The sequence below is a fragment of the Electrona antarctica genome, assembly GCF_951216825.1.
Source record: "Electrona antarctica genome assembly, chromosome: 22".
Lineage (NCBI taxonomy): Eukaryota > Metazoa > Chordata > Actinopteri > Myctophiformes > Myctophidae > Electrona > Electrona antarctica.
This window is the reverse complement of record NC_136805.1, coordinates 19,992,829-20,018,378: the sequence shown is the minus strand read 5'-3', so window position 1 is coordinate 20,018,378 and position 25,550 is coordinate 19,992,829. Positions and strand designations below refer to the sequence as shown.

The following is a 25,550-nucleotide window of genomic DNA, read 5'->3' as shown; positions in this document are numbered from 1 at the left end:
CTAGTGCTGTAAGTGGAGGTTGTTTAATTTGGATGCACAGTCCAGTTATGTATGTCCATCTATACATGCACTCAGTCCTCCTTGTGTGTGTGGTCTGTTTGTATACAGGCTTATAGGCCTACCGGTATGTTAAAATCACTTTATGAATAAATCTGACTTGACTTCACTAGCCTACTATACATGTATCATTCCAGTTATACGTACTGTATTCTGCATAAGCTTTACATAAACAACAGAACAGACAATACTTTATTCAATGTCTTAGTTACTGCAGGCTACCTTTGCAGGATATCATCAAGACGTCCCTGCCCCCCCAAGTGGCGATGCTCACATCAGCAGTTGCCTGGCAACCAACAAACGAATCACAGCCAGTTGCTTCCTTCCTGCGCCTCATGTCTATGGTCCTGCCCTGGTCCTGCCTCCATCATCTTTTTTACAGGCTATGGGATTGATTCAGCATCCCTAGTATCCCTACTGTAGGCCACTGGACACGTGATCATGACGACGGAATATAGCCAGATTTATGCTTCGTCGCACGACGGTGACGCGCATCGAAAATAGCCGACCTACAAGCTCTGAAGGCGTCGCTGACGCAAAGTGCTGTTCGCTTGTAGATCGGCTATTTGCGAAGCGCGACACCGTCGTGCGACGAGGTATAAATCGGGCTATATATCATTGACGTCAGAGACAGCAGGGTTTTGACAGATCTAGAGAATTTAGGAAGATCCTCCCGACGGCCGGGTAAGTGTATGAATGAATGGAGCGTTTACACTGTTATTTTCACTATTATTATTATTATTTTTTAAATATGTGATTTGAAACTGAAAGGATGTCCGAGGACGTGACATCATTATATTTTCGTGAAGCTAAAGGCAGCCTACTCGGAAAATATATAGATTGCCATTGCTGATACATTTTACAATGGCACCTGCTCTGGCTGGTCATTTATGCCTTCATGAAATGAATAACGTTAACCATCTGTATATTTTACATATTACCATTCATTGTATTGTGATGATTTTAGTTTGTATAGACTATAGCCTATGAACATAATTACAAATTGGGACATTCAAATGTATGCTGACATCACATAGGATGTTGCCTATCTCTCATATATTCCAGCTGATTTCATAGCCTATCAGGTCATAATATATCAGTATCCGTCCCCGTAGTAGCTAAGATAGTAGGCTATTTTAAAACAATCACGACTCACGCAGACGAGAGGGGCTCGTCTCGGATGCTGCGCGCTGGCTGCGAGCGTCATGGCGTCCTTGACACAACCAAGGGCATGCAGTGCAGCAGCACGAAGGATGCTGGAGACTGGACGCTGTTTGTTTATATCATTTGCGCCAGTAGCCTACGGCCTATTCCCTGCATAAAGGGATGAACGCGTTTATTTAAAATACTTTCACACTATTGTGGTTAATACGGTACGTAATTAAAGCTATTCGTTGTGCGTGCATTAGCCTATTCGGATATTCTGCGGCTGCCTGTAGACGTCTGGGCTAAGCAGCCATAATGAACAAGCTCTGAGTGACAGTTTCAGTATAGGGTAGCCTATCGTATATGCGACTGCGTATCTTTTCATATTATTAATTGAACAGTGCACACATAATAATTGTGTTTAACAATTCTGCAGCAGGCTATCAGCCAATAGAATGGCTGCGGAACAGTTTAAAAGACCCATTAGACATCTATGAAATGAAATAATTCACCCAATTTAAAATTAAATTGTATATTTCTGTCCCAGTTTAGGTTTATATTTATTCAACAGCTGAAGGAGTGTGAGCCTGTAAAGCAGCCACTATGGGGGAACTCTTCAGGAGTGAAGAAATGACCCTGGCCCAGCTCTTCCTTCAGTCTGAGGCAGCATACTGCTGTGTCAGTGAACTGGGAGAACTAGGAATGGTGCAATTCAGGGATGTAAGTATTTATGAATGACACACACACACACACACACACACACACACACACACACACACACACACACACACACACACACACACACACACACACACACACACACACACACACACACACACACACCTCTAGCTCTCCACCTGTCTGTGTAGATAGATAGATAGTTAGATGGATGTACCTTTTTCATTATTTCCTTACCTACTGTAGGCTGTCTCTCTTGCACATAATGTCTAGGGATACAGGCGGTAAAATTCATTGTCATGCATGTTGTTTTGATAATCCCCCTTATGACTTTTGATGTTGTCCTTTTAAGGACTTCAATTGTTATGTTACTCTGGATACGGATGTACATATGTTCATGTTTTGTTTTTTCTTTCCTTTCCACTCGCAGCTCAATCCGGATGTGAATGTTTTCCAGCGGAAGTTTGTGAATGAAGTGAGGAGATGTGAGGAGATGGACAGGAAATTGAGTAAGTATAACCCCCACAAAGACAAAAAAGAAAAGAAAAGAAGACACTCTTATGCTAACTCATTATGGTTTTGGGACGGCTTTTGGAATGTCAATATTTAAATTCAAATGTATTGAATATCGTGAATCCTCTCTTTTATAGGGTTTGTGGAGAAGGAGATTAAGAAAGCCAACATCCCAACAGTGGACACTGGAGAAAACCCAGAGGTCCCTTTCCCCAGGGACATGATCGATTTAGAGGTCTATATCTGGTTGTTGTATATCATTATTGATCAAAGCACTATGACAATATTACACCTGAATCCTGTTGTTCTACTGCAAGGACATATTCAAATCTGAAACGCTAGATGAGATTTTCGAGCGCTCTTGAAAGCAAGCTCTTGACAGAGTCGACACACAATGCATTGGGAAGCGTAATGTCGGCCTCGTAATACAATGATAGAATTGAGGTTACAAATAGGTGAATTAGCCATTTAAATTCTCCTTTCCCAAAGAAACAGGCATCTATTACAATCTAAGACTACTGTCTTGCCTTCTTATTACTGTGCATTGAAACAGCTTTACAAAGATATACTGTATGTAAGCATTGTTGAATCACCAGTTCCTGTAAACTTTACTGCCTGCAACCTAATCTTTGGCGCTTGGCTGTGATTGACAGGCCACCTTTGAGAAACTGGAGAATGAGCTGAAGGAGATCAACACCAACCAGGAGGCTCTGAAGAAGAACTTCCTGGAGCTGACGGAGCTCAAGCACATCCTGCGGCGCACGCAGCAGTTCTTCGATGAGGTGTGTTTATTTTTATCTGTCTCTGTTTAGTAGCTCAGTTCATCCACAACACCCTTCCCTTTCCATTGTTCTGCTCCGTCTGCATCCTTCCAATGCAATGTTGTTATACCGTATACTGTAGCCTATATAAAGACAAATATTGTATGATACATAAACAATATTACAAACCTGCTCTACATAAAAGGATGAGGTACCGAATTATTTTATTATGTAACGCTAAAAGAGCACACCATCCATTTTAGGTTTTAATTAGTAATAACTATAGTCATCCTAACCACTTAAACAGATGGAGGACCCCAACCTGTTAGAGGAGTCGTCGTCCCTAATGGAAGGCAATGAAGGAGGCCGCGGCGCCCCCCTCAGACTGGGGTAAGTACCTGCACTTCATTACATTTGTCAAAAGGTTATGGCAAAATCAGGGTTTTGAGGATAGTTAGTAATTACTGCCATATGCCATGTTACTATAAAGCAGCCATAACAAAAGCGTAGAAGAACGTTGGTTATCAAAATGTTTTACTTCAAAGATCCCCACAACTCAATACAACAAGAGTCTGCGAATTTAACTGTTCCATTTGGACACATAAGGGTCCATTTGTACACTTTCAGAGATCAGAGGTCCCCGGAGCTCACTGGCATAGACAGAAGCACCTGAATAACAATGACCATTTTCTGAACAGTATTGTCTTTTGGCGTTGCAGGTTTGTTGCCGGAGTGATCAGCAGGGAGCGCCTCCAGGTCTTTGAAAGGATGCTGTGGCGGGTGTGTCGCGGTAACGTCTTTTTACGTCAGGCAGACATCGAGGACCCCTTGGAGGACCCCACCACGGTCAGTCATATACTGTACTGGCTAAAAGATGCTAGTACCACTACGTTATTCCTCTTTTGTGTAATTTCATAAAGGAGAATTGTTTTCATTCACTGGCCACAATGGTTGATAAATCCCAAAATCATTGCGTTGCTTTAATTATATCAGCAAACTTCAGAATTTCAGAATAGAAAAGGACCCTGAAACAAAGGTTGACTTTCTGCCAAAGTTGGTAGGAGAATAGCCAAACCTACCAGATGCAGCCACAGCAGTTTCTGGTTTAAGATATTAACATGTTATTCTCTTTATGACAGGGTGACCAAGTGCACAAATCTGTGTTCATCATCTTCTTCCAAGGGGATCAGCTGAAGAACCGGGTCAAGAAGATCTGTGAGGGGTGGGTACCATATACTGTATAAGACTATACGTTTACTGTTAGAAGATCTGTGAGGGGTGGGTACCATATACTGTATAAGACTATACGTTTACTGTTAGAAGATCTGTGAGGGGTGGGTACCATATACTGTATAAGACTATACGTTTACTGTTAGAAGATCTGTGAGGGGTGGGTACCATATACTGTATAAGACTATACGTTTACTGTTAGAAGATCTGTGAGGGGTGGGTACCATATACTGTATAAGACTATACGTTTACTGTTAGAAGATCTGTGAGGGGTGGGTACCATATACTGTATAAGACTATACGTTTACTGTTAGAAGTGAAAAATCCATATCAACATCATGTCAATTGTACTTTACACAACTAGTAACTTTAATAAGCCCTATTTTACAAAATATTCAAATATTTTGAAAAAATGTTCAAACTTTTCTTTTATAGCCACTGCACACACTGTAGATCTTTTTCTTTTCTTTGTATCTTTTATTTTTGAACATTTTAGTCTAGAATGTCATGCCTGGTTGACAGGTTAAAATAATAATAATAATGATGATAATAGTGATTTAAAAAAAAGTTACTTTTTTGTAGGCTAACTAGTCAAAGATCTACTGTATAAAGGTTAGAATGGTCAGGACAGCCATGCCTGAGACCATCTATGCCTGTTTGTCCATCACAATAGACAAGTGTTATCTGGTTGAGGTAAAGAGAATGAAATGGATTGAAATAGATTATGATTATGAACTAATAGTGAAGATGACACTATATTTGTTTTTGTTTTGTTTCATTTTCAATCCACATTCAATCCCCATTCTATGTACTGTAGATGTCTAAAATGTGGTTTGGTGTTTTGTTTTTCTTTAAATAGGTTCCGTGCTTCTCTCTACCCCTGTCCTGAGACTCCTGGGGAGAGGAAGGAGATGCTGGCTGGGGTCAACACCCGTATCGATGACCTCCAGATGGTATGTTGTCTTCTATGAGAATGATGGAACATTATAGCATAACCTTTCAGCAGCAGCAATAACGGCAACCACATAGGCATGTCTGTTTGAGGTTCTGATTCAAACATTATGTACAAGCTTAGCAGCCATTGTAAATCACATGTAACCGTGCCTGGAGACATTATGATTCATTGCATAATTGCAATGAGAAACCAAACCTGCTTTAGTATAACCAAAGAGTCGTTTAGGAAAGGGTTCCAGGGGTTGGCAAATTGTACCAGATACAGAGAATCTGTCTCACCTCACAATGAAAGAAATCAAGATGAGCAGGTCATAAGAGCATTGCATTGAATAACACAAAGCCTAAATGACAACAAAGCTCAATTAGATGGAATTTATTGAGCAACAATGCCAAGTGAGAGGAAATTACTATAGATAACTCATAGCCCTGAAGCAGATAAGGAAGTCAAAAGTAAAATGAGAGGGTGTGAGTAGGATAGATAGTTCACGTGCGTTTGTTCAAGACAGAGAGAGTGAAAGGAGGAAATGAGATTGTACTTGCCATTGAGAGAGGTGACTTTGAAGTGCAGTCAGTCGATTGTTTTAGGCACATTTCCACCTGCAAAACAAGCCAATTTTCTACAATATAAATGATTCTTTCAAAGTGTCAGAAATTCAATGCTGACCATAAATTTGACACAAGTTTCATGTTTTCAGGTGCCATGTGTTTTCCTGAGATAAGATGCATTTCCAACCACCATACACCCTTAAATCAGGGGGTGGATGATTTCCTATTTTCTTTCTTTAGCCTAACTACCAAGTTTCTTTCCCTCTTCTATAATGCTGCGGACTCCCCCAATGTTATCCTTATCACACATGAAGAAAAGTCTCCATTATGCTTCACACGGCATGTAAAGCCTAATTCAGACGCCGTCGAACTGTGTCGCTGGACAAAAATTATAATATATATTAAAAAAAATGAATTTATTTGTCATTTTATACATTATACAATAGTGTGTATAGTACAAATTAGCCCCAATGTGAGCCTCAAATGTGTGTTTGAACACTATTCATAACCCCAGGTACTGAACAAACACTATTCATAACCCCAGGTACTGAACCAAACACTATTCATAACCCCAGGTACTGAACAAACACTATTCATAACCCCAGGTACTGAACAAACACTATTCATAACCCCAGGTACTAAACAAACACTATTCATAACCCCAGGTACTGAACAAACACTTTTCATAACCCCAGGTACTGAACCAAACACTATTCATAACCCCAGGTATTGAACAAACACTATTCATAACCCCAGGTACTGAACCAAACACTATTCATAACCACAGGTATTGAACAAACACTATTCATAACCCCAGGTACTGAACCAAACACTATTCATAACCCCAGGTACTGAACAAACACTATTCATAACCCCAGGTACTGAACCAAACACTATTCATAACCCCAGGTACTGAACCAAACACTATTCATAACCCCAGGTACTGAACCAAACACTATTCATAACCCCAGGTACTGAACCAAACACTATTCATAACCCCAGGTACTGAACAAACACTATTCATAACCCCAGGTACTGAACCAAACACTATTCATAACCCCAGGTACTGAACAAACACTATTCATAACCCCAGGTACTGAACCAAACACTATTCATAACCCCAGGTACTGAACCAAACACTATTCATAACCCCAGGTACTGAACAAACACTATTCATAACCCCAGGTACTGAACCAAACACTATTCATAACCCCAGGTACTGAACCAAACACTATTCATAACCCCAGGTACTGAACAAACACTTTTCATAACCCCAGGTACTGAACCAAACACTATTCATAACCCCAGGTATTGAACAAACACTATTCATAACCCCAGGTATTGAACAAACACTATTCATAACCCCAGGTACTGAACAAACACTATTCATAACCCCAGGTATTGAACAAACACTATTCATAACCCCAGGTACTGAACCAAACAGAGGACCATCGTCAACGTGTCCTCCAGGCAGCCTCCAAGACCATGAGAGTGTGGTTCATCAAGGTGAGGAAGATGAAGGCCATCTACCACACGCTCAACCTCTGCAACATTGACGTCACCCAGAAGTGTCTCATCGCTGAGGTGTGGTGTCCCGTCTCCGACCTGGACTCCATTCAGTTTGCCCTGCGCCGAGGAACGGTGAGTCTGCCTGCATGGGATCCCTTCACACTCACATTTTTGTATATTATTTCCACACCCAGGAACAGTCAATGTGGTGGTCGCTCCACTTAGGCGCCGTTCACACCTGAGAGACGGCTCGCAATACATTTTCAATGGGAGTCACGTGGTTTGACGAGACAAGCTTGCTCCCTGGCTGTCTTCTGCCCTCCCCCCCATGGAACAAGGTTGTCTCGTCAAACCACGTGACTCTCATTGAAAATGCATTGCGAGCCGTGCAACACACAGAAGAGACAGGAGACACAGAGGAGACAGTTGTCTCTCAGGTGTGAAAGGCGCCTTAATGATCATTTCAAGGAATCAGTGATACAAACAAACAAATGCTAGCTCCACCACCAAAGATACAAAATACACATAAATTAGTTGAATTGTATTTGCGCGATTTTTGGTAGGTTTGCAAATATTTTTAAGTAGTAGAGGATTTTACTGATTCCTTTCCCAGCTCAGATTGTCTCGGTTTGTCCTGGATATAGGAGCTGGTGACCCTCCAGCCACAAGCCTGTGTAGCATTTAGGCTGCCACCACCCATTCGATTTTATGTCTGTTTCCTGTTGTTGTTTAGTTAAGGTACATTTTGTATTGTGCTTGCTATATAGCGGATCTAGTGAACAGTATGATTGTAAGTTTGCAACAATGTTATGCAATTCCTGTTATACAACAGACTATGAAGCTATGGTAATGCTGAATTAATTTTCAACAATCACTGAAGTGCTTCACAGCTGTGCACAACTGACCTGATGTCAGTGTATTTTCTGTTGGTTGTCATTAGTCTGTAGCTTATATGGGGGACCCTTTTAGTCATCTTGTCCATTCACCTTTCCTGCACCACCCGTCACGTCATCTTATATATCAACAAATCAACACAATAAATAATTAGATTTGTTTTTATAATCAACTAAATACATTTGTCCATTATACTTTGTCGTGCAATGGTGGCATACACAAATAGCAAAAATAGACGATCTAGCTCATATTGCCCAGCCCTACCCTACACAGGACACAAGTACAAAATGTACTACAGTACTTGAGTGACATGAACCTGTGATGTGGTCCGTCTCACAGGAGAGGAGTGGCTCCACAGTGCCATCTATTCTCAACAGGATGCAGACCAAGCAGACCCCGCCCACCTTCAACAAGACCAACAAGTTCACCTCTGGCTTCCAGAACATAGTCGATGCTTATGGCATTGGAAACTACCGGGAGATCAACCCAGGTTATATTTCAATTCAGCCCCTAGCATTGCGATAGGAATGATTTCTTACTTAGCTGTAAGCACTGATATTAATAGAATTAATATCTGATTCCAACTAACTTAAAGAAGTTAGTTGAAATCACTTGAAGAACTTAAAGAACTAACTTTAACGCACAGGTCAAAGGTCAATATACCTTTGACTTGTGCGTTAAAGACTGAGATTCTATGGCATTTACATTTCTAAGCAAAGAGCCTTTTTCTCACGAGTTATCTTTATCTCATCTATCTTCTTTATTCCAGCACCATACACCATCATCACCTTCCCCTTCCTGTTTGCGGTCATGTTTGGTGACATGGGTCATGGTTTGCTGATGACCTGTGCAGCCCTCTACCTGGTCATCCGAGAGAGTCGTATCGTATCCCAGAAGACTGACAATGAGGTATTGGTTTCAAATAAATACAGGCAGCAAAGTTTAACTATTTAACTATTTACACTTGTGTGCAGTAGCCTACACAGTACCAATCCTACTGCTATTAAACTCTATATTTTGATTCATGACGAGCTAAGATAGTTCCCAAATAACATATTCCATTTAGAAATTAAAATCGTTGCCTCAAATGCCTGACTGTACTGCTGTTTATATTTCTGTCTATATTCTAGTATTCAAAATAAATAAAAAACATATGTTGAAAACAAACCTGTGTGTCAAAGCCCTGTATACAGTACTTCGCTGTATGACCAGTAGCAAAAATGCTCACATTTGTGATTGTGTTGTGCTGCTATTTGTGAACTATAAAAAATTTGTGAAAGATTTAAAAATGTTTTTGTTCCTGCAGATATTCAACATGGTGTTTGCTGGTCGTTACATAGTCCTTCTGATGGGGCTGTTCTCTATGTACACCGGCCTCATCTATAACGACTGCTTCTCCAAATCTCTTAACATGTTTGGTTCTTCATGGAGTGTCCGGCCCATGTTTAGTGCCAAAGGAGGCAACTGGACGTAAGTCACGCATTTGTTGCTTAGTTCATGTAGTACCATGTACCATGTTTGTTCAAGAACATGTGACAGAGAAATAGACTATTTTGATTTGTTTACTGTGAATTGGTTCTAGGTTCGATACGCTTGATGGAAACGCGGTGTTACAGCTGGACCCGGCAGTTCCTGGTGTGTTTGGTGGGCCTTATCCGCTTGGAATTGACCCGGTAAATTTTACATACATTTTACACATTTTACATAATTTTACATACTTTACATACTTACCATCTATGATGAATTCCTGTTCTGTTCTTTGACTATAGTAGTGTCTATCTGTACGTCTCTAAATGTTTTGATGAATTGAACATGGTGGACCCAATTAAGCAAGTGTAATGCTTAATTGGGTCGTCCACTCACAGTTAACAGTCTTTGTATTGAGTTTGTGCTTGAAATGTACTGTAATTCTGCAAACTGTTAATACATATTTAAATCAATCAATCAAAACCATGCATAGACAACGATGACAAGATAATGCTTAATTCATTCTTAGTTGTGCACTGGTGTAGATATAGCATGTGAATATCTAGCCTTTTTTGTCATGTTTCGATAGGTATGGAACGTTGCTGCCAACAAGCTCACCTTCCTGAACTCATTCAAGATGAAGATGTCTGTGATTATTGGTGTGATCCACATGCTGTTTGGAGTGTCTCTCAGCCTCTTCAACCACCTGTAAGTCACACATTCAGGGCTGACTTATTCCCTGTGGCCACCAGGCATGCAAACACACATGAAAGAAAACATTAAGCACTTCAAGTCGGGGTGCATACTTAGTTTAGACTAGTCATTGGTTACTATGGTTAGACATAAGGTTGGTGAGGGGTGCGTTAAGACGACCGGATTAAGGTTGGTGAGGGGTGCATTAAGGGTTGGGAGAGGGTTAAGGTTAGGTTTAGGTGTGCTGCCCAGTGGGAGGTTAGGGTTAGGGTGAGGGTTTGAGATTGTGAGGTTGTAGGACTAATCTTTTTGGCGACGCTTCTCGAAGATCCAATGTCATTATAGTATTTGTCTATATGGGAAGTACCGTACCACTCCAAAATGTATGTTGCAGGGTCCTAGTGCCCAAAGGCAGACACTAAAACTTCTATTTAATGTTGTGGAACCTGCGTGGAATACCTTTGATTTTTTTTATTTAAATAATACCACATCATTGTCTTAGCCAATTACAATGTCTCCAAAGTGTGGTGATAATTTCATTCAGCTCAGGGCCTCAAAAAGGCTTGAGCTGGCCCCATTCAAGACAGAGGAAGAACAGTAGTCTGTATAAGGCTCAATTGTTTGACTGACGACAGTCAAGATTCAAGACAAAAGTTCTTTATTTCCATGCGGCTACACGCTGCTTGCCATGCCTTTGGTGTACAATGTGGTACACAGCCTCAAAGAAACAGCCAAATACAGTCATAACAGAGGCTGTATTCCTCAATGAATGTATATTGGGATGACTTACTGGCATGATTTATCCTAGTGTTCAACAGGTGTGCAGTCACACCTAGCTCTGAGCCAAATTACTTTGACTCGGGCCAGCTGGTGTTTCGAGCTTATAGATCTGCTACTTTTGCTATTTTTGAATTTGAATCCTGAAAAGGAACAGTTTTCGAGCCAACAGTGACGATATGTGTGTAGTACATGATTTACTGTAACCTGCAGGTACTTCAAGAAGCCACTGAACATCTTCCTGGGCTTCATCCCAGAGATTGTGTTCATGACCAGCCTGTTTGGTTACCTCATCCTGCTGGTCTTCATCAAGTGGACCGCCTACGATGTCTTCACCTCCAAGGAGGCGCCTAGTCTGCTCATTCATTTCATCAACATGTGTCTCTTTAACTACAGTGACACCACCAACAAGTTCCTGTACCGGGGACAGGTACACGCCCCCTTCCACCCCTCTGCCTCTCCTGTCACTCCTCAGTCCTCACACACCCCTCCACAGTGGTCTAGTCCACTGTTTCCCAAACAGTGGGTCAGGACCCATTTGTGGATCATGAACCAATTTTTATGGGTCACGACTCGAGTAAAAATCCCATTTTCTTTTCCTACATTAAAAAAAAATATATATATTTCAAAGGATTTTCTTTTTATAAATAAATGTAAAATAATTGTATACATTGTATACATTATAAATAAATGTAAAATAATTGTATACATTGTATACATTATAAATAAATGTAAAAAAAAATGTATACATTGTATACATTGTAAAAGAAACAAACAATAAATCTAAGAAATTCCATAAATACAAATAATAATAATTGAGAAGTAGTGAAAATAACTCATCTACAAGCTCACAATATGGCGTGAAGTGACATGTTGTGCGCTTGTAGATCTGCTATTTTCACTAGTTTGGGTCCTGGGCAAACGTCTAATTTCTCTTTTGGGTCCTGACCTGAAAGGTTTGGAAACCACTAGTCTAGTCTAGTGCACAGTAGCATGAACATAGGACTAGGTTAAGTTCAGTGTGAGCTTGTAGATCAGATATTTATAAAATAGGGCTTTAGTGGTTAATCTGACTAATTGATTTACTCAAAATATCTATTATAATGTTTGTGTGTTGATTCATTGATATATAGAACAAAAGGCAATTATGAGAAACTTTCTTGATTATTCGATTAATCGGACAATTAACTGTTGAGTTTATTTATACAAGCCAGTTAGCTATAGAATAGAAAGGACTAAGGCTTATACTGCCAGAGAAGATCAGTTTATGAGTCAGAGGCTAAATCCAGCTGCAGTATCACGGCAGATGCTAATCACCCTGATGGAAAAGTAATAAAGATAGTAAATGATATACAGTACATATTGTCTAATATCTGCTTTCTTTCAAAGGCTCAAACTACTAAACCACTCACTCTGAATTCTTTCTTGGTTCACTTCTTACTGTAATTAGCTGCTGTCGCACAAAACTCACACCTTCAAAAGCACATTTTCTTTTTATTATTAGTATTGTATTTTTTTTAAATATACAATGGATCCTAAACTTATTATAGATTATCAAAGGCCCACAGGACAAATTCACTAAACACATACCTTATCATATCATTCTCAATAATATTAATATATGAATACTTATTATTCAACAAGCTATCAAATAAGAAAATTAAGTATAAAAACCCGAAGTCGTGTGTATTTTCGGTGACAGCAGTGTGTTTTTGGGACACATGGTCAACACATTGTTTACCTCTCTCTGTTTGAATCTGTAGATGGGGATCCAGGTTTTGTTGGTGCTGATTGCGCTTGCATGTGTACCCTGTATGCTGATTGTGAAAACAATGGTGCTTCGGCGTCAGCACCTGTGGAAAATGCACCTGGTATGTCAATCTGATCCCACCTACAACCTTTGATATGTGACCTCTGTTATGACCTTGCATATAACCTTGTTTTTCTTTCACTCCTATTCCGCCATTCATTTCAGCATACATCGTATTGTGTAATGTGGTGTTGCCATGAAATGATGCTTAAAGTATGCCTTGGAAAAGCATATAAAAGATATGATTCATTTCAATGACAGGTTAATGTACTGGCAATCAATTTAACGTATTTTGAAGATTTGCTCAAGGCTGTCTACAGTATACTGTACTTAAAGGAGCATTCAGTGATTTGGGTGATTTGGAAAAAAACCCGGTCCACCCGGTAACAAGATGTGCACATGCACACGCTCTACAGTGGGGGAAGTACAACAGACCAACAGCACGTGCACCAATGCCCGCCCCACTCGATCATGATTGGAGGAAGGCCCCTCTCATCCTGATTGGATGAAGGCTTTGCCACCCAAAGCCCAAACCGAAACTAGGGTTTTTTGACCCCAGGGGCTCACTGGGGACAGGGAGGAACTCCTTATATGGTCAGCACACTTTATAGTAGGGAGGATTATCCAAAAAATAAGACAAAATAAGTGATATTTGAATTAAGTGAAATCACTGAATATACCTTTAAGTGCCTACTGACATCCTAGCACATATCTTGATCTGCCGACCTGTTCTCTTATAATAGTAATAATAATAGCTAAAATTTATATAGCGCTGTTCTAAATACCCAAAGCGCATGAAGAGTTCTTTCCAAAAATGCTATACAGTATAACAATGTTTTGGAGGGAACCATTCTAATTTAATACAAAGAAAAGGTGACTATACCCAAGGCGTGCTTTAAACTAGACACAGCTCTTGTGGCTTTTGTATTTAGTCCAAGAAGAGGGAAGAAACCCCCGCAGAGAATCTAGAGCAGTCTGTAGATCAAACCTCATCATGCACGGGACTCACCCAACAGGGCACACAGAAATTTGGAGGGGTACGGGTGGGCAATGGGCCCACGGAGGATGAGGCGGGCATCATGGACCATGACCACCTGTCGCAGCACTCGGAAGAGGGAGATGAGGTGAGCTCATTAAACACCCACTTCCCATCTGTTCATTCATGTCAGCTCCATTATGTTGTCTTCTGTCTAACGCCAGGGCTCCACCGGGCGCGTCAGCGTCGCGTCTCAGTCACCGTCAGGGAATGTTCCCTTTTTAATCAATGAAGGGTGGCTCCACTGCCCGCGTTGCGTTGCGTTGACGGAGACGCGACACGTGCATTAAAATTGAACCGGTGCGTTTTTTTGACGCATGCGACGGAGACGCAACGCGTCCGGTGGAGCCCTGGCGTAATGTGTCCACTCCCATTAACCACATGCACCCAAGCATCCCTGTTTTGGACATGTCACAATAGGAAACATTCAGTAAAATAGACAAAATTTGGCGAAAACAGGAAATCCACAGGCTTTGAGCTTGTAGATTGTCTATTTGAAGTCTATTGGCTATTTGACGTACAACAAAGTATATAGTGTTTAAGTGGTTCATGTTTCTTGTTTTAAGTAGACAAGGACAGCTTAGATCTTCATATTATGGTAATAATCAGTCTTTTTTCATGGGTGTTACCCAGGGATTGGGCTGATGTGGGCACAAATGTGTGGAGGGAAAGAGGGAGGGATGAGGGATGGAACCGAAAGGAATGGGATGGAAATGGAATAGATAAGAGATGGATTTTCCATTTCAGAAACCTAAACACTGAGGTGGTTTTGCATGAGAACCAGACCCTGAGTCTTTTACAGCAGCTAATGGAATTTCTGAAAAATCGCCCTGTTTTTCTTTGACTCAGAGCCTTGGGGTCTTACTGTAAATCTTACAGTGTTTATGTTTTGATAGTGCACGTTGCTCAGCAGTATGATTATTCCTCATATAAGGTTTGGGCACTTAATGAAATGGTTATGATGTTGCTATCAGCAAAGCGCGGAATTTGATATTGCATAACGTTGGGTGTGATTATTTTAAGTGAGTATAAGATTATCGGACCGGACAAGCTGTCCACACTTTCGGCAGAGGCTGTTGGGTCTGTAAATAGTGGATAGGAAAACATTTTGAACATTCAATCTGCCCACTTCTTTTATGCTTCCACAGCGAAACTCACGGTGTTGATGCCAGTTAAATGAATACTGGGAACAGGAGTATCAGTTAGACCTACAGTAGTGAGAGAGTTGTAGCTATGACGTTTGTACTTATGTATTACTATAGATTACTTAATGTTAGTGATTTGTGAATTCAAGCTTATTATGCTGGTTCCACACATAGTGAGAGAGTGATTCAATGTCTACATTTTTAGCTGAACACATGTCGGAATGCTGTAGTTATAAAGTGAGATTCATGTTGGAAACGTGAAATAAACATTTGATGAGATGCACGAGCTGACACAAAGTAACAGTTCTACCTCTAGATGGAGGAAAATTGTTCATCTCGTCCACTGGCCCTGCCACTAACCTTTGACCTCTACTTCATTTCAAGCACGCAGAGGAAGAGCCGGTAAGGAACAGAGTGGGGCGTGGCCTCCAGAGCATGCTTACACATGGTCCTGTCTGTCTGTCTGTCTGTCTGTCTGTCTGTCTGTCTGTCTGTCTGTCTGTCTGTCTGTCTGTCTGTCTGTCTGTCTGTCTGTCATCCAGTTCATTTGCACTCCCCTCCTCAACTAATACACCTTCCACACATGTGCATGTGGTGGTTGCATGGTTGTGTGTGTGTGTTTGTGTGTGTGTGTGTGTGTGTGTGTGTGTGTGTGTGTGTGTGTGTGTGTGTGTGTGTGTGTGTGCGCGCGTGACCGTTACTCGTCATCACCGATCCCACGTTTTCTTTGCTGTACGTCATAAGTTCTGGAAAATGGCACGGCTTTGGTCGGCTGGAATGTCTGGTGACTGACACTTTGGAATGTTGGACAGTACTACAGCGTCACGGACACTCACCTCCTTGCATTCTGCCATTAGGGCATGCGGCGGTGGCCGGCGGTATGGTTTTCATTTGCCCCTCACATGGGAGACTCTTTAAATGGGAACAATGAGTACTGGTTCCATGAACTTGTTGCACGGACAAAAGGGAAGCATGGAAAGAGGAAGCCAGGCCTGTTCCTAGCCAAGTCCAACAAATGCGACGTAGAGGGATTGAGTCCCGGGTTCCCCTGACTCCCACCTCACACAGGAAAGACTACCTCCTGTATGCAAGTAGAGAGGGGAGGAACCTAGACAGCCTCACTGTACAATACACAAACAAGGTCCTGCACTATGATCCAATGAGGAAAAGAGGGGAGAAAAATAAACAACCCCAGTCTTTGTGTTCTGCCCTGAGTGAGACTAAGGCTATAGGAAGGGTCCTAGGTCAAAGTGGCCTGTTATGAACAGCCATTGAGATGACAACGTAATTTCCTTGGAAAGCCCTTTCCACTGTGAAAGGTACACTGGCATGAATTACTGCTTGTTATGGTTGGCTGTGTATCAGACAGGAGAGCCGGGCGATAAAGATCTGTCATGGTAAAGCATCTATAGTGGTACAGCTGATAAGCTGATTAGTTTCATAGTATACATGATAAGAGTAACAACACTGCACGTTCCAATGTTTATCAAGTTTAGCATCCATAACATTGGAGTATAAATGTAATCACAGATTCTGAAATCTATGGCCTTCCGGTTACATTTTTAAATGTTAAGCAACTAGAACGTGGGCACTCGAGAATGATGCATGTCGGGAACGATGCAAGTTGGAAAAGCATGCCCCACCCAGTTATACCCGTTGTCAGAGTACCCGTTGACTGTCTGTCTATCTGTATGTCTATCTGTCTGTACCCCTTTTATGTCCAAATATGGAGATTTCTGTATATGTCTGTCTGCGTCCCTTTTATGCACATATATGAAGTTCCATGTCAGGCCTGCCCAACTATGGAGTCAAGGCCAGGATATGACGTCAGAGATCTATGTATATGTCTCTCTGTCTGCCTGTGTCCCTTTTATGCTCATATATGGAGTTCCCTAATGTCATATGGGCATATCGGTCGGATCGGTGGTTCTCCACAACTGGATCTCCATATTATATGTGTGCACAGAGTTTTAATTTCTACCTGTCCCATATAGACATGCCCATATACGGGCAAATTGGGAATATCAGCGGTTCCGGACAACCGCCTATCCGACCGTCTCGACACCAGACACCGCACTGCCTCGGGTTGTGGGTGGTCGGATGGTTCTCGAGATACGTGTACTACAGATGGACGGATGGGCCGAGATCTTGCGCATGGTTCTGTATTAGTGGTTAGAGAGTGTCCTAGATCACAGACTCAATGCAGCCAACATTTTGCATGTTCCTCAACAGCCATGCTCTGTTGTTGTTCCAATCTGGAATCCTTCTCCATAAATACATAGTCATTTTATTGTATTCATTTGGAACCATGAAGTCTGGCTACCGGACATAATACCGACTAGCATCTTCAACGTTGGTTCATAGATTTAGACAGCATCAGTTACATTTCCGAAAAATGTTATGGCAATATGCAACTGTTTTGAATCAAGGCATATTTGTGTCCGTTCCGGGTATTTGTGTCAAGTGTGTGGTCTTCTCTACTCCAGTTTGATTTTGGCGATGTAGCGGTGCACCAGGCCATCCACACAATAGAGTACTGCCTGGGATGCATCTCCAACACAGCCTCCTACCTGCGCCTGTGGGCCCTCAGCTTGGCCCATGCACGTGAGTGTCCCATATGCACACACGCTTACATGCACATTAAGCCTGGTGTCGACAAAAATAGCAGATCTACAAGATCAAAACGTGTCGCAAATGCGACACGTTGTGAGCTTGCAGATCAGCTATTTTTTGCCATTCGTCGTAAGACGGGCATCAGTGGTTAAAACACATTAGGGAGTCAGGGACACATGCTAATGCACATGAATGAACATGCATATGCAGCAAAATGCTCAATGTTTAAGGGTCCATTTCTAAAAGGATTTTGCTGTGTACATTTGTACACACCAACAAACATGCATGTTCAAGCTCTTTTGACTTCATACAGCGACGTACAGTAACATTACACGCTCATACACGGTAGGTAAATTAACATTCCTCCCTTCTCTCTTCCCGCAGAGCAACACTGTCCAGAGCAACATTATCATTATTAATGACATACTGTTTTGACGTGAGCTGCCCGTGTGTCCACAGAGCTGTCTGAAGTGCTGTGGACCATGGTGATGCGCCTGGGCCTGTCGTCCCGGAGCGGAGGTGGCTTCTTCGCCCTGACGTTCATCTTCGCGGCCTTCGCCCTGCTCACTGTCTGCATCCTCCTCATCATGGAGGGCCTTTCAGCCTTCCTGCACGCACTCCGTCTGCACTGGTTAGAACCTTACACAAACACACGCACACACACGGGCCTGACACCACTGACAACAGAACACAGACCCCGGTCGCATTCCTGAACTTATTTTGCCTTTTGCATCGCAGTGTTTAAATCTTGTAAACACAGCCAAGACATGTACGTCTCCAGATAACCCCCGTGACCATGCGGCTCCATCGCCTCCTCGCACTAGCTCCACCCCTGCTGATCCTCCAGCAGTTCTGTGAACTACACTAGCTCCACCCCTGCTGATCCTCCAGATGTTCTGTGAACTACAGAGCAGACAAACAAAGAATAACTCATCGCTTTCACACCACTCCAGGAAACTCTTAACCCATTTAAGATCAGATTCTAAAAATGTCTTCTACATCCTGACAGTTTTCTGAAAAAGCTTTGTTTCTATGTCAGTCGTTCTTTGATTTTTCAAAAATAGCAGACCTACAAGCTCGTAGCGCGCCACTCGGTGGCGCGCTATGAGCTTGTAGATCTGCTATTTTTCAATAGCTAAAGCATAACATAATGCTAACACCAAAAGGGGTTCCCGCCCAAAATGGGTTAATGAACGTGGCTGCGCAGTAATCAGATACAAATATTTAGGTAAAACATATCAAGTACCGTATAGAAATACATTTATAACAAAGGTTCCTATTGCTTATAGAGTATCGGATTTAAATACATCAAATTTAATAAATTGCTAATTCAATATTTAGTGTCCAATCCACTTTATTGACATTGTTAACCAGGTATCCTACCTGATACCATGATCTCCCTACTCTTCTCAGTAGAAGAGTAGGGAGACCACCCCGAACCCCTGCAGATGTGCGGCTAGGTATAAGGTATTAAAGTACTATATCATACAGATTGGTTAAAATATAAATTATATTAATCAAATGCATCCCATATTTTAGCTTTTAATGTTTAATGTCTTTTATTACTGGACATATATTTTTGTCCAATATAATTTTTTTCCTAGGTGTATCAATTAAAAACACAGTCATATGGGAAGAATGCAAAAGCAGAGTTTAATCTTTGACATAAAACATGTTCATAAACGTACTACGTTTATGAACATACGTCTAAATGGCATCCCACCGATCAGAGCTTTTCAATGCATTCCGTGAAAGGATGGTGTTTATTTTCTTTAATCTCTCTCGTCTGGATGGTGCTATTAACGCACAGCCTTACCTCATGGCTTGGAAATGAGCGCAGGGGAGAATGTCTTGTGTGTTTTTATTGGACACAAGCATGGCGCTAATGCTTTATGCCTGCTTTGCTCAGAGAGTGGAACTACGTTTAAGAGGACGTGCTTCTGTCCACAGCCCTTTCCTTCTGTCAGACAGCTGGTCTCGTCTGTCGTTGCTGTAAACCAGTTCAAAGTGATCGGACGGAAGTTGGCAAATTGTCAACTAGACAGATATTGTTTTTCATAGATATTTGTGTGAGAATCTTGTATGGGACGGGTTAACCACTCAAGCCCTACAATGCTTATATAAATATTATATAATCCCCCCACCCTAAAGGAATGCCAGCATTGCCAGGTGTAATGTGGCTGTGTGTGCATGTGTGCGTGTTTACCTGCCTGCCTGTGCCTGCACAGGCAGCAAGGACTAGTGATTAAAGAAAGACTCTCCTATGCCTGCACCCACACTGTCGCGTAAAGATGCGTCAAGAAAACGCCTAGAGCAGGCAGGAAATGACGTTTGTGCGCGGCTTCAACTTGTAGTGTTTCCATTTTATTGGCGACGCTACAAGTTGAAGCTGCGCATGAGCATCATTTCCATCCACCAGCTGTTTAAAAACCAGGAAGAGACGCCTGCTCTAGGCATATTCTGACGCCAAGGTGTGCTATCTATCTATCCATCTATCTATCTATATACCCCAATCTACAGGTTCCCAACTATAATTTAGCCAGGCCATGGAACCCCCAGGCGCTACATTGAGAAGCAATGTTGAATGCGATATGAATAAATACATTTCTTGGCTTTTAGATCATGGGACTAACTGTGCAGTAGCATAGAAAAGGGCAGCAGGCTTGTGAGTGGAATCCCCAGAGAAAGTGTTTGCTTGGCACCCTGGTCCTTTGTGAACATTACAATCTTTAGCAGAGGTGGTGAAAATGGTATGTCTTCTTAACTGCCTCCCCCGTTAAAGAAACAATCATGAAAATTCCGAACGCTGGGCATTTCTCGTTGCCCAGCGTGAGTGGAGAAGAAAAAGGTAATTTTTGTAATTCTGAGAGTGTAAATGGACCCTTAAGGGCAGCTCTGAGAGTTAAGGGAACACTGAGGATTTTACAGTGTACAGTTCAAAATAAGCAAGTAGCTGTCCACTCACCCTGGGACCTTTGCTCCGTTCACACTCAGATGTGGTGGATGAGGTGTCTATGTGGAAAGAAACACACACACACACACACACACACACACACACACACACACACACACACACACACACACACACACACACACACACACACACACACACACACACACACACACACACACACACACACACACACACACACACACACACACACACACCAGATTAAGTGTCGGTTAGCAGCATTTTTTTCCATCCCCTCAGCTGTGAGTAAATGAGGGAATCTCTCGTTTCTAACCTCTTGTCCTCTCACAACGTCGGTGAGTCAAATATTTGCCACAGCTACAAAACATTCCTGGGCAGTCCCCTCACTTCCCTCATACAACCGCCTGCCAAGGTCCAACATCAGTGGGAAATGTGAATCCAGCCTTTGTTTTTTGGATGCATGGATAAATTGAGATATCAGAGGGTGTTAAGGCATATGCCAACTTAGAAAACGAAGCGTACAATGCACCCAAGTAGAACAATTTATCTTGGGAAGAGAAAGGTGAGGTTACAATAGGCTTCTCTTTGCCATGGTGCTGCACCTAGCAACTGAGAAATCATTTAAATATGCCCTAGCAACAAGCTAGCAACACCATAACAACCACCTAGTACCACCAAGAGCAACCATCTAATACCTCCTAGCAACTGCCAGGCAACAACACCCTTACCACCATGCGGCAGCATCCAACACCTGGAATGACAACTGCCTAGTAACCCAAAAGACACCTACTGCACCACCATAGCAATCAGAATCAGAATCACTTTATTTGTCATTTTCCTATGTACTTGCATACAACAGAACATGAAATACCGTTTCCCCTCAGTTATTGGCAGTGCAACATAAAACATAGAGCCTATTTAAAAAACACAAGCTAAAAACTAAAACAAAACATGGACAAACATTTCAAAAGAGCCCCAGTATGTATGATGACGTGCAATTCATATGGAAAAGTTAAGAGTTACCAACACCACGCACAACCTATAAATAAATAAAGTGGCATGGTGCTATCCTTAAAAACAAAACGTTACCAGCACCGTTTTTTAAAGTGCTGTTGTGCATCCAAAGTGCATTTTTCACCTAAAACCCTAGCAAACACTAGCCACTGCAGTAGTAAATCTTAGCAATCACCTGTAACTAGCTTATATACCCCAGTTGCGTAACACCATAGCATACTATGTGAACCCTAGCCACACCCTTCCCTAGCAACACCAGCTTTTGCCACCACCTAGTACACCCAGTAACCACTACTCAAAAAACTGGCAGCAACTACCAACCAGCTCAACAGCAACATTTACACTTTTCACCTTTATTCATTCCATTTATAGTTTTACATGATTACATTCATTTCCTTTTTTCCTTTATTTTACATATTGCGTAAAAGGCCAGGAAGAAGATAAACTCTTTATGTACTCTTTGATTTAGGGTTTCATTCCAGAAATATTTCCCAGAGATCATGGGTTGGGATTAAAGTAGCACAATGTGTTTTATCTTTTGTGAATAAAATGTAATTTTGTCCGATTTGTACTGTACTATACAATTGGGGTTGTTGTATGGTCTCCCTGCTCTTCTATTGATACATTTAGATTGTGTGAAAGGTCATGTCTCACAGGAACGGACACGAATCTTGACCTGATGGTCAAGATTCAATTTATCCCCTGAGCAAGCAGGCAGGCTCTATTAATGGTAAAGAATAATGGTAGTACTTGCACGGGAAATTGGTTTTGATTCCGGGATAGAACACCATGACCCATCGTTGTATGTTTGCGCTTAAACTAGAATCATATGTGCTTTGGAATATTTGCTGATGTAAGTCATGTAGAAAATCTTTTACCAAACATACATATCCTCATCATTCTTTGTCTTATATTGAAATTTCGGTAACACTTTATATTAAGGTCGCCTTTGTAATGCATTATGAGCTCATTTATAATGCATTATAATGTGCTTATATGGCCTTATAACACTCGTTATAAATGTTTGTAATCATGTATAACAACTTATAACCACGTTTATAACATATTATAAGTGCCTTGTTTTATTGGTTGAAATATCAAGGGTGTCACTGAAAAGCTTAGACTTACAGATTAGTCTGGCTATGACTGGTCTTTGGTCATTTCAGCCATATTTGGTCACATACTGCTCTGAGTGTGTGCTATTTCTTAGTCGGGCCACCTCTGTTTAATTGTCCAGGTTTCAGCAAAACATTATTTACAGCCAAGTATCAGATTTTTACATCACTAGAAAACAAAGTGAAGCACGATAGTTCAAGGAGTTGAAAAGGTAAAGGCTCCTGCGACTGGCCTAAACTGTGGAGCATGGAGGTTGAAGTCCTGTGCAGCTTCCACCCGAGTTCCACAGTGTTCTTTGAAAGATCATGACGTCATATCCTGAATTTGTTTGTCTGTCTACACAGAAAGATACAGAAATTATAGCTATTGATTTCTTCCTTCTTGGTCTGACTTTTTCAGGGTGGAGTTCCAGAACAAATTCTACGTTGGCCAGGGCTTCAAGTTTTTCCCCTTCTCCTTCGAGAGCATATCGGAGGGCCGTTTTGATGAGTGAACAGACCTAAGACCTTCACTCTGTCCTGGACAAGAGGAATCCCCAAGCTTCCTTCCTCTCCCCTGTCAGTGTGCATGATCCGTACTGCAGTCCTCTGTTTCGCTCTAGTGGCCATGTTGTGAAGTGTTGTCATGTGAGCAACAATGTACCCTCCAGTAGTTTTTCCATTGCAAAAGTACAAAGCTGTAGTTCACAATGCTGTTAGCCTGGCCCAGCCAGGTGATCTCTGGTCTAGAGGGGCGGGTGTTAGCCTGGCCCAACCAGCGTGATCTCTGGTCTAGAGGGGCGGGGCGGGTGCCGCTGGGATCACGGCGGTGGATCCTATTGGTTCACCGATCCAAGATACAAAGCCTGCCATATAATGCAGTATTTCACAATCTCAAATGTAATGACACAGCAGCAAAATGCACCCAAAATTTAACTAAATACTTTGTTGCAATGCTAACCAAAACCTAGCATATTCTAGTAAAGGGTTACCGATTAATAGATTCCACGGAAGATTCCGGTAGGCCTACGGTACGTCTACTGAATGAAGCAGTACTCAAAACATGAAGGCAAAATGTGCCCACAGAGAAATAATACTTCATAAGAACTGTTACCAACTCCAGTGTACCAACTCTCTAGCTGTTTCTGGTTTAAGCCTGATTGATGCATCGCTGTTTTCGGCGAGCAACACCAATAGTACGGCAAAGTATATATTAGGCATTAAACAGTCACAAGGAGCAACGTTGCAAAGATGTGCCATGAATGATGCAATGTGCTAAACCAAATGTGTTCTTTGGTGTAGTGAGTGAGCTGCATAGGCCTTCACAGTGTTAATGCAGGACATGTTCATGTTGTAGTTATTTTTCTAGAGCCGTTACATTTTCAGATGGAGGAGATATCAAACAATCAGTCCTTGATTAGAGTAATGCCTCGTGTCAGTGGTTTCCCCAAACAATCCTCTGTGCTATTGTGGCTTATATACACTTGGAGGATACATTAATTGATGTTGCACTGTGTGAAGTGAAATGTTAAAGTCATGCACAGCATACATACAGTATTTCCTAATTGTCCAGTCCACAAATGTTAATGACTAAAGTTCAAGTCAAAAGACAACTCTGACAAATCGTGTTATGTCCATTATTGATTTCTCTATAATTACATTTTAAACTTATCTTAGTTTTTACATGTTGTATCAGTTACAGTATCACGGTGGCATAAAAGTGGATGAATCACCATTGATTATATTCCTGATGTGAATGTATGTCAGATGAAATGTTGTGATCACATTTGTGTGTGTGTGTGTGTGTGTGTGTTTGGAAACTGCAGAAAGAGAGGGCCTCATAAACCAATGCACTTTGCTGTTGTTCAGTAATTAATGGTATTCCACAGTGTAATGTAATCTATGCTCTGTTGTAGGGCGGTATCGCTCGCTGAAATAAAACCGATCAGCTGTTGTCATTGAGCGATGCCGTTGTACGACTAAAGTATAATCAATCTAAACTGGTGGCCAGTCAGTAGACGTTGTGTTTGTGATTAATCATTAATAAACGAAGACTTGGGGAAGGATGCTTTGACGTGTTTTACATAATAAATAATTGCCTGTTCATAATATACAAGACCAATTTTAGTGCAATTTACACTATTCAATGTGCTTGACTGTAGCACCACAACGTAAAAAGGAATGCTAGTATAGCTACAGTAACAGGCACTGTGAAAAAGAATGGCTCAGAAGGCAGACAACCATGCAAATATGATGGTGACAATGACCCTGCACGGCAGCATCAACGGCTGGATTGGGGGTAAATACCTGCACCATACTAGTGTCATGTCCAGGGGGTGTACTTGTACATCAAGCTGCCTCATGCTATGGAAAAAAGAGATATGACCTATGGGCCACATGACACATATCGTTGATTCCCAATGACTACTACTTACAAGAAATTGATACAATTAAACAACATTCTATATGTGGTCCCAAGAAATGTAAAAATAAAAACAAACATTATACTAACTGCACTATGCCACTGCTACATACTGTAGGTTAAAGAAGTATAAAGGTATAATACGCATTTGGCCTCATTATTTGGCTCACCTGGGAGCCAAATAAAAGGTTTGCATAACGAAATGAACGCGTATGTGCGTGACATCATCATCAAACCAGGAAGTTATGCGGGAACATCT

At 41.6% G+C, this 25,550-nt stretch overlaps 1 protein-coding gene across 1 annotated transcript; it reads left to right on the top strand.

Moving 5' to 3' along the window:
* Positions 1–1,806: 1,806 nt before the first annotated feature.
* On the top strand, positions 1,807–24,936 carry LOC306915259 (V-type proton ATPase 116 kDa subunit a 1-like; the record flags this gene model as incomplete). Its single annotated transcript, XM_079492552.1, has 22 exons — positions 1,807–1,923; positions 2,312–2,390; positions 2,532–2,629; positions 3,048–3,176; positions 3,463–3,545; positions 3,875–4,001; positions 4,295–4,377; positions 5,245–5,338; positions 7,314–7,526; positions 8,628–8,778; positions 9,058–9,197; positions 9,595–9,758; positions 9,871–9,961; positions 10,345–10,463; positions 11,439–11,655; positions 12,989–13,096; positions 13,968–14,159; positions 15,601–15,618; positions 17,703–17,820; positions 18,289–18,460; positions 23,291–23,603; positions 23,649–24,936. The coding sequence occupies 21 exons, from the start codon at positions 1,807–1,809 to the stop codon at positions 23,382–23,384; spliced, it is 2,607 nt and encodes an 868-aa protein (XP_079348678.1). The 3' UTR covers positions 23,385–23,603; positions 23,649–24,936.
* Positions 24,937–25,550: the final 614 nt, after the last annotated feature.